General features: G+C 36.7%; 1 protein-coding gene across 1 annotated transcript in view; it reads right to left on the minus strand.

The window, feature by feature from the left end:
- The window catches only part of SLC27A6 (solute carrier family 27 member 6), a gene marked incomplete at both ends in the record, with an annotated part of 60807 nt that overhangs the window by 19754 nt on the left and 23951 nt on the right, over positions 1–17102 (minus strand). Inside the window, 2 exons of the mRNA XM_080698307.1 lie at positions 9872–9996; positions 14556–14714. Of these exons, the coding sequence (XP_080554433.1) occupies positions 9872–9996; positions 14556–14714 (284 nt within the window). The remainder of the gene's footprint in view (positions 1–9871; positions 9997–14555; positions 14715–17102) is intronic.

Genomic DNA, 17102 nt, shown 5'->3' on the forward strand with positions numbered 1-17102 from the left:
CTAAGGCTAAACATATATATACAACATAATCTGTCTGCTCTTGATTGTACATAATTTTAAAAAAATTTAAATATTTATGGTAGTAATAGTCTCATATTTGTTTTCTATTGATTTCATACAAATTACCTTAAATTTATTAGCTTAAAATTATGCAAGCTGGATGTGGTGGTGCATGCTTATAATCCCAGCATTCAGGAGGCTGAGACCGGAAGATCACAGTTCACGGACAGCCTCAGCTACTTAGTGAGGCCCTCCGCAACTTAGTGAGACCCTGTTTCAAAATAAAGAATAAAAAATAGGGCAGGGGGTGTAGCTCGGAGGGTGAATGCCCTTGGGTTCCATCCCAGACCCTCAAAAAAACCCCAAAAAAACAACTATGCAAATGTATTATTTCACATTCCTGTAGGTCATGGGCCAGCACTGGCTCAGCTGGTTCATGCAATCCCAGGCTAACAAAGCTAAAATGAAGGTGTGAAGTGGCAGGGCCCTGAACGCGAGCTTGTGGAAATCTACAATTCCAAGTTCATTCAAGTTCTTAGCAGAGTCTAGTGTCTTGAGGTTGTAGAACTCTTTTTTCTGGCTATTAGCCAAGGGCTGCCCTTAGATCCTAGGGACCTCTCTAGTCCTTAAGGGCACATGTGCCCCTATATGTCAGAACCAGAAATGGCACATGGATTCAACAATCTCCAACTTTCCTTCTAACTAATTTCCTTTGCTTAAAATCTGATACATTTCTCTGCTTTAATGTCTCATGGAATTGGATTGCATCCACCAGGATAATCTCCCTATTTTAAAATCCATAAGTACAATTCCATAGACAATATCTATTTTATCAATGTCCCTACTGCCCACGTGTTCACATGTTCTGGGAATTGAGGCATGGACACCTTTAGGTGAGGGGCACACTTTTGCCTTCTCCAAAGCAATGGGAGAAGATTAGTAACTGCCTCACGCAAACACAAAGTCCCAGTGTGAAGCAAGGCCAGTGTAACACATGTGCATGCTCCATCTAGATCCAGTGTTTTAAAAAAGAAGAAACTATCTTATAGTGATAGAAATTTAATATCATTTATATTTGGGATGACAATGACTGGAAAATAACTCTAGGGTGGGGAGAGGAATGTCTCTAAGGAAAGGCAATAAAATTCATTACTTAAAGGATTGGGAAATTTCAACTACAGTGAAGAGTTTGGGATGAAATAGTAACAGGCGCAAAACAACTAAATTAAAAAATAAAAACATGACAATAATTATTTCCAAAAAATAAAAAGTAGAAAAACAAGTTATAATAACATAAATTATGTCTTAGTTATAAATAAAATATGTTCATTTTATGATAATTTAAAAACTAGTTACCAACATACTTAAATACAGTTGTAGCTGGGTGTGGTAATGAAGACAGAGAGAATCATGCAGGTTCAAGCCCAGCCTTGCTGGCTTAAGAGCCCCTGTTTCCAAATAAAATACAAAATAGGTCTGGTAGTATAGCCCGGAGGTAGGTGGGTTCCACACAGATATACAGGCCAGGCCCTATATTCGTAATTAGTAGGATTTATTTTTCTCTTTTATTTGCTTTTTTTTTTTTGGTTAGATTATTTTGGTTTGTCTTTTTTCTCACACTGTTGCTAGTTCTTTTTATTTTATTTTTGTCCTTTCTTTTCTCTTTCTTTCTTTCTTTCTTTCTTTCTTTCTTTTTTTTTTTTTTTGGTGGTACTGGGGTTCCTGGAAACCCTTCTAACTCCGGGCTATACTCCCAGACATCTATTTTTTATATTTTTATTTGGAAACAGGTTCTCTTAAGCCAGTGAGGCTGGCTTTAAACCTATGCAATCCTCCTGTCTCTGCCTCCAAGCGCAGGGATTACAAGCGTGTGCCACCATGCCCAGCTGTGTCCTTTTTTTCTTTTAATTTTTCTATTTCGTATTCTTTTTTTTGTCTTTAATATATAATTGTTAGTTTTTGTAACTTTTTTGTTACTTTATTTGTGTTTTTTGCTCCTTACCTCATTCTTTTTATAAACTTCATCACTCTAGCCTACTTATGCTCTTCTTTCAAAACTTTACTTATTTTCCCTTACTGTATCTCCTTGTTTTATATTCAAGGTATTTCATATCTCTACCCTTAAATACTCTACTAACTACAAGAGTCCTACTATCTCACCTTCTCTCATTCTTAACCAGATACTACCTAATTATACTTAAATTCTTACTCAATCTAATCATATTCCCTACTTTACCCGACTTCTGTACCCATCACCCCAGCTACTCCCCATTTACGCAACCCTTACCATTGAAAAAAGCACTGTTTACCTGCTGATACTTCTAAATTCCTACTCTAAGACTGGATTAGACATAATACTCACAAGAGACGAGATGCTAAGAAATCAGAAGAGCAAGCCTGAGAACCTTGGAAAGATGAAAACTAGGAACAGTGAAGAAATAACAGAAATCATGAATACTGACTTACAAGAAATGTAAGAAGGAGAAATCTGAATCCTGATCTTCAATATGATGAAAGGCCTCAAAGCAAACATACAGGAAATGAAAGAGAAAATAGAGACACTAAGAAAGCATCAGAAAGAGGTCTAGAATGAAATGAGTCAATAAATGAAGACAACAATAGAAATTCTGTTATATTAGATGAAATGAAAAACAGAATATTACTGTTAGAAAACAGTTCATTCAAAATCAAAAGCCCAGTCAACAGCATACAGAAGTCATTACAGCAATAAAACCTAAACATCCAACAACTATGGGACAATATGAAACATCCTAACTTATGGATAAAAAGCACTGAAGAAGGGATAGGGGTACAGACCAAGGGAATTTATAGTCTCTTCAGAGAAATGATTTCAGAGAATTTTCCAAACATGGAAAGAGACTTGAACTTACATGTTCAGAGGACATAGAGAACACTGTTGAGACAAAATCAAAGAAGGACCACCCCACTCTATGTAATAATCAAAATGACCAACATAGAGGCCAAGGAAAGAATCTTAAAAGAAGTGAGAACAAAAGAATGGGTGACATATAGAAGCAAAACAATAAAAATCACTCAAGTCATGAATGCCAGGAGAGACTGGTATGATGTAATCCAGACTCTGGAAGAAAAAAACTTCCAACCAAAACTGCTATATCTAGCATAGTTATTATTCAAAATTGATGAAGAAACAAAAGTGTTTCAAGATAAAATAATAATTAAATTAATTAAAGTTAAATTAAATTTAAATTTAAAATTTCACAAATACAAAGCCAACACTAGACAAAATACTTAAGGAAATAAACCATAAAGAAGAAAGAAGAAATAAATTTCAGAACCAGAGAAGAGATGAAGTTGATCAGCGGGGCATCTAAATAAAGAAGAAATGACATTATACCAAATAGAAGATAGAACAAAAAATTACAGGAAACAAAAATCATATTTCAATAACTCTGAATGTCAAAGGACTTAATTCACCAATCAAAAGACAGAGAATGGCAATGTGAATTAAAAACAATCCAAATATCTGCTGTTTGCAAGAAACTCACCTTATAGCCAAAGACATTCACAGACTGAAAGTGAAAGGATGAAAAAAGATATATCATACTAATGGAGACCAAAAAACAGGCAGGGGTTGCAATGCTGATATCCAACAAAACAGACGTTAAGCTAAAACACATCAGAAGAGACAAAGCAGGGTACTTCCCTTTATTAAAAGGAACAATCCCAGGTGTATTCATTTTTAGTCACCCCCCATGCCATTTTGGCATGGGGCTGTATTTCTATTTTCTGTATTTCTATCTTTTTAATAAACTTCTTTAAATGTTAAAAAAAGGAACAATCCGCCAAGAAGATATAATGATAGTAAATGTTTATGCCCCAAATGTGGGTGCATCCACTTTTGTAAAACAAGCCCTCCAGGAAATCAGATCTCAATAAACCCAATACAATAATATTGGAAGACTTCAACTTACCTCTCATGCCACTAGATCTATCTTCAGGGCAAAAGATGAGTTAAGACTCTTCAGAACTAAAGAAAACTATAAACCAAATGGACCTAATAGACATATACAGAATAGTTCAACCAAGAACAGCAGAATACACATTCTTCTCAGCAGCTCATGGAACCTTCTCAAAAATAGACCATATCCTGGGCCACAAAGCAAGCACCAGCAAATTTAAAAGATGCAATATAATTCTCTGCATCTTTTCAGACCACAATGGAATGAAAATAGAAATAAATAACAGGAAAACCAAAAGAAACTATTTAAACATATGGAGACTGAATGATACACTATTGAATGATAAGTGGGTAAGATCAGAAATAAGGGGAGAAATAAAGAAATTTCTGGAATTAAATAAAAATAGAGACACAACTTACCAAAATCTATGGGACACTTTAAAGGTGGTATTAAGAGGAAAGTTTATAGCATTGAGTGCCCACATAAGAACAGAGAGTTGCCAAATAAATAACCTAATGACACATCTCGAGGACACAGAAAGACTGCAACAGTCATATTCCAAAGATAGCAGAAAGCAAGAAATTATTAAAATCAGAGCAGAAATAAATGAAATAGAGAAAAAACAATTCAAAGAATCAAGAAAACAAAAAGCTGGTTCTGTGAATAGATTAATAAGATTGACCAACCCCTGGCCAACCTAACCAAAAGAAAGAATCAACTCAAATTATTAAAATCAGGAATGAAAAACGAGACATCACCACAGACAGCGGAGAAATTCAAAGGGTTATTAGACACAATTTTGAAAATTTATATTCAAATAGACTAGAAAACATGGAAGAAATTGATAGACTACTAAGCACATATAATCAACCTAAATTGAACCAAGTGGATATTAAAAAGCCTAAAACAACCAATAGCAAGCAAAGAAATATAAACAGCAATAAAATTCTGCCATCAAAGAAAAGCCCAGGCCCTGTCAGGTTTCCAGCTGAATTCTACAAAACCTTCAGTGAAGAACTAACCCCAGTACTTTACAATTTATTCCAGGAAATTGAAAGAGATGGAATTCTCCCAAATTCCTTCTATGAGGCCAGTATCACATTAATCCCCAAACCGAATAGAGATACCTCAAAAAGGAAAATTACAGACCAATATTCTTGATGAACATAGATGCAAAAATTCTAAACAAAATACTAGCTATACACATTCAAAACCATATCAAGAGAATTGTACACCACAACCAAGTTGGTTTCATCCCAGAAAGGCAAGGCTGGTTCAACATACGCAAATAAATACATGTTATTCACCACATAAATAGAACTGAGAACAAAAACCACATGTTCATATCAATAGATGCTGAAAAAGCATTTTACAAAATACAATACCAATTCATGTTAAAAACACAGCAGAAAGTTGGAATAGAAAGAACACATTTCAACATTATTAAGGCAATATACAATAAACACAAAGCCAACATCATACTGAATGGGGAAAAACTGCAAGAATTTCCCCTAAAATCAGGAACAAGACAAGGATGCCCACTATCACCGCTCCTTTTCAATATAGTCCTTGAGACTCTTGCCACAGCAATAAGCAATAAGGGAAGGAAATAAAATAATTCAAATTATTTGATTTTTAAGAGAGGAATTAAAACTATCCCTATTTGCAGATGACATGATCTTTTATCTGGAAGACCCAAAGAACTCAATCAAAATACATAGTAGGGTTTTTAATAAGGAGAGGTGTAGAAATACTTTTAGCCAGAGAAAATCAACCTTAAGAAATTTTTATGCAAGTCCCCATAAGCACTCAGCTCAGACCAGACTTTTGCCTGTAGGTAAATCTCTGAAATATACTACTTGCCCTGAGATTGACAGAAAATCTGGGTTTAGTTAAAAACAAATGTTTGGATTCTCTTATTTAACACTATTTATTTTTTATTTATTTACTTATTTATTTATTTTGGTACTAGGGATTGAACACAGGGACATTCTACCTCTGAGCTATACTCCCAGACCTACTTTATATATTTTATTTTGAAATAGAGTCTCATTAAGTTGTTGAAAGCCCCACTAAATTGTTGAGGCTGACCTCAAACCAACCATCCTCCTGTATTAGCCTTTCAAGTGCTGAGCTACCATGCCTAGCTAAAGATTTTTTTAAAGCAAATGTATCTGAAGTTTCACACAATGGCTTATGAGACACTCAGTGTTAACTCTTTGAAGGTGAAGACCATGCTATTTGTTCATGCTCTAGCCTTATGAAAAACTACTAGTTTTTATTTATTTTGTTTTGTTTTGTTTTTTGCTGCTTCCCTTCAAAGGATGGTCACTGCAAGGCCCAGTAGAAAGCAAAAAGAAAAGCCCCCTTGAGTGGAGATGCCAAAACAAATGACTTTCTTCTTTTATCAATCTTTATTTCTAAGAACTGCTTATGCTCAGTTGTGTCAAACCAACAAAAATGGGTTAGGTAGTGCAGCACTTCTCTGTATTTATTTATTTATTTATTTATTTATTTATTTATTTATTTATTCATTTTGTGGGTTGGAGATGGAACCCTGGGGCATTCAACCTCCGAGCTACACCCCCTGCCCTATTTTTTATTCTTCATTTTGAAACCGGGTCTCACTGAGTTGCAGAAGGCCTCACTAAGTAGCTGAGGCTGTCAGAGAACCACGATCCTCTGGTCTCAGCTTCCCCAATGCTAGGATTACAAGTGTGTGGCACCACGCCCAGCTTACTTCTCTGTTTTAAAAAATTACCATGTTTAGCTTTGGGCAAAATTGTATTTATTACCCTCTCTTCTCCTCAATTTAGTCTTACGTAGACATTTACAGATTACTTTATAAACATGGCCTTTTCTTCAAAGAGATCTAGTAAGCATTAAAATTAGAATTTAAAATGCAATTAATTGCAAACAAGAATTTTTTTCCATTTTTAGTTCTTTAAATTTTCTGCAGCTTTAATGTTTTTCTAAAATTAGCACAACATAAATTCAGAAAGATACAAAGATGATTCCATAAAAAATTCAAAGGAAAGCACCTTGAGATAAAGATTAGCAGCCAAGATAACAAAACTGCAATAGTTATTATTTGAAGTGAGACTTCAAACAGGCATAAGAAAACATTCTGTGCCAAGGAAATAAGTCAGTAAAAGACTCAGAAGAGACATTTTTAAAAAGGTAATATAACCAGAAAACTATCCTGCCTTATAATCTGAAAAGAGAAACGTAATGTCTTTTTCTAATTTCTAAAAGTATAAATAGAATTAAATAATCACTTTCCAGTTACAAAAAAGAAACTTTAGGTGTCCTTTGTCTGAACAAAATATTATTGAGAAGCCCTAGCAAATTTGGCTTTATTTATGATATTTGGAATAGTGGGCATGGAGACTGGCCTACTTTTTACTCTACTTATGCCCTATTTTCAGAGGCTTTTAAGGAGACTTCAAGGACTTCTACTTCTTCCTGAAGCACAAGAGAAAGACCACTGTTTTTAATAGCACCTAGTACCAACAAAGAACTATGCAACAGGCATAGCCACACAGGGTGAGTGGAATTCCAATTCATGTTACCCACCTGGAACAGCAGTCAGGAGATGCACCATAAAAATTAAGCACACAAGTATCCACACTCTTGACTACTTATTACTCTCACTTCCTAGACTGGTTAAATGAACAAAGACACTTACTACTGTATTATTAAAGTTGGTAAATTTTTAGAAAAAAATGCATGTATTTCAACTGTCTATTAATCCTTAACTGAATAAATAAATTTGAAGCTGATGATACTATTTAAGATTGAGAGGAAATAGGAATAGCTGAGTGTTGACTTAGAAAATGATGAGAAACATTATTAAGTAGTTCCTACTGTGTACAGTATTACTTACAATGGTGGAACCTCGTCTCATGAAAAGCAGCTTTCATATTACCTGAAGGCATTAGCCCAAATTAACCTATTCCTGATTTCACGTTACCAAAGAATACACTGAAAGCTAGAAGAGAATATATGTGGAGTGGTAGTGTTATTGGTCCATTGGGGCTTTTCGGGTAAAACCATAACACTTATCTCAAGCAATCACTTCTTGAAAAAAGAAAAGTTCAAGAAACAAACAACATTTCTCTGGAACTTTTTGACTTAGCTATGGATCTATGGAATCTATAATTATTTACAGCAGTCCTGATGACAACAACAACCAAAAAGTAAGGATGGTTCTGCCAAAAGGCAGTTATCATCAGGTACCCAGGAAGTCTCTCAATGGAAACTCCAAGCTCAAAATGAACAAAAGCATCCTGCAAATCAGAACATTCAGCTTCATAATCTTTTATATTCAGTTCCATAATCTTTTCTGTGTTTACCTCTTCTATGTAACCCCTATCTTTAACAAAATCTTGTTAAAATATCGCCAACTTCATCTCAGCTGCGTTGTAAGTAGTCATTAGCAAAAAAGTAATTGTATGTACATAGTAAACCAGAGGATACAAGAAGAAATATCCCAGCCCACCAACTATGCCTGAGCAGGTGTGACAATGGCAAAGGTGAAGAGTGAGATCCCTCGCCAGACGAGGCATCTGAGGCCAAGGCTCTGCTGTCCAGGCCTACTATGGAGGCATCCTCCTAGAACACCATTTTTGAAGGGGCTTATATGGATGTGATATAGAAAGAGACGCTTCTTTGCAGTCTTAAAAACATTTAGAAAATTAGAAAGTTAAAAAATAAATCATTTGAAAAGATGAATAAAATCAGAAAAGGAAACTAACTTCTGAGGACAAAAAAAAAAAAGCATCAAAACCAATAAAAATAAACATCACACTCTTACAAATTTCTCTGCTTGCCTATTTTCCAGGTGGTATAATTGATCAAATGATGTAGATATGATTGCTTTAGGTAGAAGAACAAATGAAAAGCAAAGAGCTTTTCTTTTTTATTTTTATGGTACTAGGGATTGAACCCAGGGAAATCTACCTCTGAACTACACGCCCAGCAAACCTGCCATCCCCCTGTCTCAGCCTCCCAAGTAATGAGATTTCAAGCATGCACCACCACTCCCAGCTAAAATACCTTTTTAAAGTAAAATAAAACAGAAATGTGCCAGGCATGGTGGTACACGCCTGTAATACTAGTACTTGGGAGGTTGAGACAGAAGGAGAACAGGTTTGAGGCGAGCCTCAGAAACTTAGGTCCTCAACAAGTTAGTGAAATGTTGTTTCAAAATAAAAACGACTGGGGGTGTAGCTGAGAGCTGGGTTCAATCCCCAGTACAAAAATCAAAAACCTCAGAAATAGCATCTACTTTAATAAAATATTCAAAAGAAAAAATAGAAAATCAAATATAAACACTGCCATTAGTTTTTTTTTTAAATAGCATTGTGAAGGAAAATTTTGTTCTATTTTATTTTATTGTAGTACCAGGGATTGAACCCAGAGGCACTCCACCTTCAAGCTGCATCCACAACCCTTGTGTTTTGATTTGAAAAAGGGTCTTTCTAGGTTGCTGAAAGTCTCACTACATTACTGAGGTTGTCCTTGAACCTGTGATCCTCTTGTCTCAGCTTCTCAAGTACTGGTATTATAGGAGTATGCCACCACGTCTGGCAAGAATTAGCTATTTTTAATATGGAATAATTGATTCTGTGAACATAGCATATAATTAACTTCATAACAGAAATTTCAATTAGTCTAAACTCTAAGTGGACTGAATTATGGGTCTATTTTATCATGATACAATACAAAACAGATTAGTACGTTTCCATATAGACCTCCTTTTATTTTCTCTGTTTTATATTTATTTTTATCATGTGTATTATATGTGTCTATATATCTCACTTAAATTATATTCTAGAAAAGTGTGGAGAGTAAGCAAAAAAAATGACCTTTTGTCTCAACACATTCTTTCTAAAATCTTTTCATTCTCTGATACTGATCATTCTTACCTTAGGTTGTCTACAAAGGTAGCGACAAAGTTCTCCAATATACTGAAACACGGTCACATTATATTTCCTGCAGTCATTCCAAAATTGGCTTGCTGAGAATTTTTTCTTTAACACACAAGTGGCCCCTATGAGGAAAGGCAAAAACAGGCTCTAGAGAAAAACTTCCAGGGCAGAATTAATGTAAAACACAAGTGATGTTGCTTTGTCTAAACATGTTTGCTTGCTTCCCGGGCTTTTATAATCCATTATCATTTACATCAAGTGTTAAAAAAAACACTGACCTTATGGTTAAATAATGCTTTAAAATAAATATTGATATTTCAATGTTATATTTTTCCTGCAAATATGATTTTTGCAATATATGGTATGAAAAGAACTGTCAAAATAGGAATGAGAGTTACAAGAATTGGAGTATGACCATAGGTACTGGTCATCCTTCAGAGACAGAGAAAATTCACTTACTTTTGACCTTGGAGATATAATATAATATAATAAATATAATATAATATACACACACACATATATATATGTATACATATATACTGTTTCTTATTTTATTTATTTAATTTGTTTTTGTTGGTACTGGGGTTCCTGGAAGCCCTTCTACCTCCGGGCTACACTCCCAGAACTATTTTTTATTTTTGGAAACCGGGTCTCTTAAGCCAGCATGGCTGGCTTCGAACCTGCGCGATTCTCCTGTCTCCGCCTTCCAAGCGTGGGGATTACAAGCATGTGCCACCATGCCCGGCTTACACTGTTTATTTTTAAAACTTTATTAAAGTAGATATAAGGTATCTTGAAGTCAAAGTTTAATAAAGTAGAGTGAACAAACACCAACAAAAACCTAATTTGAACAACCTGATTTTTAAACAAGGATTCTCATTTTTTTATTGGGATATAATTCACAATGAAAATGAAAGTATATAATTTAGTGTTTTTAGTATAGTCACAATGCTGCACCCATCACCAATCTCTAAATCCAGAACATTTTCATTGTCACAAAAGAAACCTCACACCCATTAGTGCTCATTTCCACCACTGGCAAATGTTAACACTTTGTGACTAAATTTGCCTATTGTGAACATTTCATAGATGTGAAAGCATACAGGCTACAAAATTCTGTGTCAGGTTCCTTTCATTTAGTATGAGTGTTTCAAGTTCATGTCTATTGTAACATGTTTCAGTATTTCATCCTTTTGATGACTATTTTAAGTTCTTCATACTGATTACTCTTTTGACAGTTTTTCCATAATGATTACTGATATTTATCTGATCAGTTTCTAGCACTTTATTTTGTTAGATGAAGTCATAGTTTCCCGAAAACTCTTGATATTTGTGGGTATGTGACATCATGTAGGCATTGGGTATTCATTTCCTTTTCCCTAATATGACTTGTGACCAACCAGAAATTCTAAGCAGGCTTATTTTTTGATATTGTAGTCACTACCAATATTTCAGCACTGGGTGGCACCCTGGCCCAGTTTTGCCAAGAATCTGCTACTGATATATTGTCATTCTTTCAACACTAGAGGGTGATAAAATCCCAGGATGTTCTAAATCCACCTTAATATTATTCATAACAAACAAAAAAAAACATGTGAGTGCTTAGAAAATGAATCCCATCCCTCCAAGACCTTTCCTGGGGTTGGGGTAGGCCTAGTCACCTGTCATCAGGCACTATAAGATTCTGCCCTTCTGTGGGCAGAGTCATGATGGATAGACCAACCCCTAGAATCTTATACCATGCCTGTGACTATGAGTGCCAACAAGCTGTGTCACACTGTGAGCCCATATCTCACCAAGACCAACACAGCACTAGAATAGGACCAAGGTCCATGCTGCTATGGGCCCATGCTCTGTTGCTGAGATGGACTTATAGGCCAAGAACTATGCTACTGCCACAAGTAGAATAGAAATTCAATAAACTGGTGTTGTGTGTCTTTTCCTGGCACCATTCACACTTTAGGGGCTTCCCTCAAAGGTAGACCGAGGAAAGGACCCTTAGGATCTGCCCAATATTAGTTCTCCCCAGCCCAGCATTAAGTTCCAGGATAAATTCCTAAGCTTAAACTGGGCGTGGTGGCGCAGGTTTGTAATCCCCGCGCTTGGGAGTCGGAGACAGGAGGATCGCAAAGGTTCAAAGCCAGCTGCGCTGGCTTAAGAGACCCTGTTTCCAAATAAAAATATAAAATAGGTCTGGGAGTGTAGCTTGGAGGTAGAAGGGCTGCCAGGAATCCCAGTACCGCAAAAAAAAAAAAAAAAAAAAAAAAAATCCTAAGCTTACAACCCTACCCTATCCCAATGGATGGGATCTTGCTTAAAATGCTCTGTTTGGTGAAGTTGCAAGAGTGTTGGTGAAGGCATCTCTTGGCCACCTGAACTGATGCTAAGTTGGGTTGTGCCTGAAATTCATAGTTGCAAGGATCTGCACTGTCTCCAGGGTACGCCAAATGGAAGTAATGTGGGCTAAAACATGATTCTGTCTCAGAAGAATGGTGGTCTGCCTGGTGCCAGGGCAGTTCAAGAGCTTCATTTGTGAGCACTGGCCTTGTGATAGCTAGGCTGTCCAAGGTTGGAGGATGGAGGATGATATAGTCTCTGGTCTATCGAGGTTGACACGACACGAGGCTGAGTGGAACCTGTCATATTGCTGCAGGGACCTGCATTGTCTCCTGGAGGGAGGAGAAGCTTGTGCCCTGGGCTCATTTTAAAGCCAGAAACGATGCTGACAAATCTTCAAGTCTATCCCAGTGGCATGCAGGTCTTTGCTGATTTTGAGGCAGGTCTAATACCTCTGTGTGTGCTCTGACCTGCCATAGAGGAACTTTGGTTTCTACCCAGTGCTGGGCTCCACTGCAGAGTATTAAGCTCTGAGCTCCAAAACAAAGACATTTGCTTCCTCTCAGGCTCTGCTCCCTAGTGGGAAGAGTCTTGCTCCAAGCTCTGCCTCTGGAATTTGTAGGGGAAAGGTGGAGGCAGTAAGTCAGGAAGGAAGTTCCAGGCCTAAGGAAGTTCTGGTGGCTCAGTCCATGGGTACTGGCCTGCAGGTAGAGGCCATAGGGCTCTGCACAGCAGTGGACATCACCTTGTAAGCCTGGTACTGGGTTTTAAGTCTAAGGCCTGGGTTAAGTTCCTCTTTTCTCCACAAGTAGGAGTTGCATTTCTCTCCTTATTGAGGTGCTTGAAGTTGGAGAGAGGTGACACAGGCAACTCTTTTTTCTTGTCTTCTTCAATACATCTTTTCTTTATGCTACACTAAAAGTAGGTACTATGTATGGTCTGTCACCTGGTTGTCTTGGGGCTTGTAAAGGAAGTAGAGTATATGTATAGCTCTTCAATTTGGTGAGTCCGTGGGGAGAGAAATCACCAGAGAATTTTACTCAGCTGCCTTTCTGCTCCACCTCCAACAATACAATTTTGACAACAATGTAAGTCGTATGTACATATTCAATAGAAAATTTTATTTTTTATTTCTTTATTTTTTCAGTACTGGGGATGGAACCCAGGGGCATTCTACCTCCAAACTACACCCCCAGCCCTATTTTTTTATTCTTTATTTTGAAACAGGGTCTCACTGAGTTGCATAGGGCCTCACTAAGTAGCTGAGATTGTCTGTGAACGTGGATCCTCCTGACTCAACCTCCGAAATGCTGGGATTACAAACGTGTGCCACCACACCCGGCACAATAGAAATTTTTAATGTCCTTCATCTTTATTTACTGTGGAAATAAACCATATTCTAAATTTTCTATTCTAAAAAATTACTTTATACTATGTTAGACATATACAAATAGTAATAAAAGATCTATTATTTTAGAGTTAGTAATTGATACATAATCTTGCATGTCTATGAATGGAATCAATGTAGTCTTAAACTCTGCCAACTAACTTCTTGCATGTTTGTGGTAGACTGTCTGCAAAAAGTGCCTTTTTGCCTGTCTGCAAAAATAGCCAGGCGTGTTGGTGCATGATTGTAATCCAAGCATCTGGGAGGCTGAGACAGGAGCATTGAGGTTCATGACAGCCTCAGCTACTTAGTAACGCCCTTCTGCAACTCAGTGAAACCCTGTTCCAAAATAAAGTATTAAATAAGGCTGGTAGTGTAGCTCGGAGAATGATGGAATGGTACTTGGTTCAATCCCCAGTACTGAAAAAAAAAAAAAATCCTTAACAATTGCTTCTTTACACTTACCTTTGAAATGTGAATTTGTTCCTCCTTCCTTGAAGAGGTGGCACTATTTTTCCAACCACTCAAATACTGAATCCAGGCTGACTTTTGACTTGCTTCAATTAACAGAATGTGGATGAAATAATGTCTCTGATTTCCACATTCCCCCCTTAAATGACTTCTACTACCATTTAAGAAATCTGAGGGTGGACTATTAGAAGAATACCATGAGGAGAAGGAAGCCCAATCAATAGTCAGCTTCAACCACACAGCCAAATTCCCAGGACTTCTATCTTTTTACTTCACAACTACACCATATCATAAAATTGTGCATATAATAAATATTATGTCATAATTGCATAATTTATATTATACTTATAAAATTTATATTATGTCATAATTTTATAATATACATGCAATCACTCTGGATTCTACTGATAATTTTAAATGTCAATGAACTCAAGTTCTAATTATTAGGAATTTTGAATTCTTATCAAAAATAAAATAAAAACTTACCCAATTCAACACATCCACTAATTCCCAGGAGAGATCCTGAGCTATGATACAGAGGAAGGGTTATATAAACAGTGTCATCAGCTGTACAACCGAAAACCCACAATCCAGAAGAACCCTTTAAAAGCTGCAACTGACTAATCACAGCTGCTTTGGGTAGACCTGGAAGACAGGGAAAGAAAGGGATATATGTATATAGCCTACTTTCTTTTTCTATGGGTTTTTCCTATTCTGGCATTTTCATATAAATTAAATCATAGACTATTTAACATCTTAGTTAATTTGAGCCACTATCACAAAATTCCATAAACTGTAGATCTTATAAATAACACTCATGTCTATGTACACACATACATACACACACACACATGCATACACACATACATACACACACACACACATACAAACACACAAGTGCACATGTTATGAAGCTGAAGTTCTCTGGAGAAGCACATCTCTATTAAAGATCCTGTAGACTGCTGGGCCTTTGCAGAGTAGAACATCATGACTATGAGGAGACAAAATGTTGCAGGTGAAGAGCCAGAATTATCTTGGGTTATCTTAGACTCCTTAAAAAAATAGGCACTTACTTTTAAACTTTATAGCTGAACTAATATTCTTATCATTATTAGGTAAACCCCTCAAAATATATTGTTAATCTTATCCAGCTTTTAGCCTCTACCAACTGTATATCTAAAATGTTGAGATAACATCTGAAACATACAAAGAAGATTTCCCTGCTTTGGAGTACCTGCTTACCTAATGCCTCTACCAAAACACTCATTGAATGCATGCATCTGTGATTTTCTTTCTGTGGCTATACAAGTTCATGTGATCTCTACCATGGCAGAACACATCACTCAGGATAATTTTAATCTGTGTTCCTGGGCAATTTTCATTAATAATTGGCTCAAAGTAAAGTATATCTTAGTTCAGAGTAAATTATTTCTTATTCCTTTTAAGTATAGTTATTATTTTATTTTTATGTATACATCAGAAAGGCTATGTCAGTATCAACAAGTCAAACAATTGAAACAAAATATACAAAAATGTTCTATATGTTTTTTGAAGGGGCTGTGAAATTGTAAATTATTGCCATAATCAATGTCTCAGGTCTTAGGTCTGTCCAGATAGACAAAACTAAAATATTGCAGAGTTATAAGTAAAGCAATTTAGGTCCAGGAACTAGAGGACCAAATAAGAGAAGGACTGAAGGAAATTCCCAAGATGATGGTGAAAGATGAGCCCAGGATAGCAAGCAAGCAACTGGTCAGAACTGAAATAGAAGAGGAAATTTCTAGCAAAAAGGAAGCCAAGAAGGCAGATCTGATAAGATATATACTGCCTTTTCAATGTCTAAAGGTAAGTTGCCTTTTTGATAAAGAAGCAAATGCCATAAATTTGTTCATTATAGTTGCTGTCTTCACAATCAATTTTAGGCCTGACATAAGTTGTTTGAAATCCATTTGTAGCTTGTCTTATTTATTTATATATTTATTGCTGGTACTGGGGATTGGACCTAGAGACATTCTACCATTGAGCCACACTCCCCAGCCTTATTTTATTTTTTATTTTGAAGCAGGATCTCACTAAATTACTGTGGGCTTACCTTGACACTGCGATCCTCCTGTCTCAGCCTCCCAAGTACTTACCCTGTCACCTTTAGTTAAGTGAAAACTTTCCCTTGTCTTGTAATCATGATACAGCCCACTTGTTCCTCATCTCAATGACTCCAAACCCAACACCCCACAATTGCTGACCATGACAAACCTAAGGTTAACACTGGAGTCTTGTAAATGAGTTCTTTCTTCATGAGTATTTTCTTTAACCTAGCCAATCTACAACCCTCATAGTACAACCCTCATAGTACAACCTGAGGGAAAATGCCAGGAGGTTTTAGAAAAGCATAGTTCCTCACTCTTTCTTACTCTCTGCTATTCGTTGGGCTCCCTGCTGCCTCTGGATCTCTATGCCCTATGAATAATAAATTTCTTCTGTTTTATACATTTTTTCACCATTTCATTGTGTCCCATCTGCACACACCCCCAAACCTTTCCCCACTGATTATTCTCCTAGAAAGTAGCTTGGCTTATGGTCAACCTCAGGAGAGAAACCTCAAAATCAAAATATAAAGAAGCAGAGACAACACAGACCACCACAGTGACTATGAATCAATTACAACTGCGTATTAGATAAATTAAGTTCTTACTTCAGAAACACCCCATGAGCTAAGTTTCCTGAGAGGCCCTGGACTGACCAGATAAGCTACCATCCCCCTCCAACCGGACCTGGTCTGTTACCAGGGAGACTTGCCCTCTCCAGGTGCCCCCTGGCCAATCAGTGAAAGGGACATTTCCACTGACCCCGAGCCAATTACCTGGCCTCATAACCCCCCTGTGGGACCCCAGCCAATTAGTTCAAAAGGCATTTCTCCTAGCCTATTAGCCCACAAGATGTAACTCCACACCCATATATAACGCTGATCCCAGCCCAGGCGCTCTCTTCTTCTCTCTCGCGCTCTCTCGCTCTCTCTCCCCTTTGTTCTTTCTC

Source organism: Muscardinus avellanarius (genome assembly GCF_963383645.1).
Source record: "Muscardinus avellanarius genome assembly, chromosome: 7".
NCBI lineage: Eukaryota > Metazoa > Chordata > Mammalia > Rodentia > Gliridae > Muscardinus > Muscardinus avellanarius.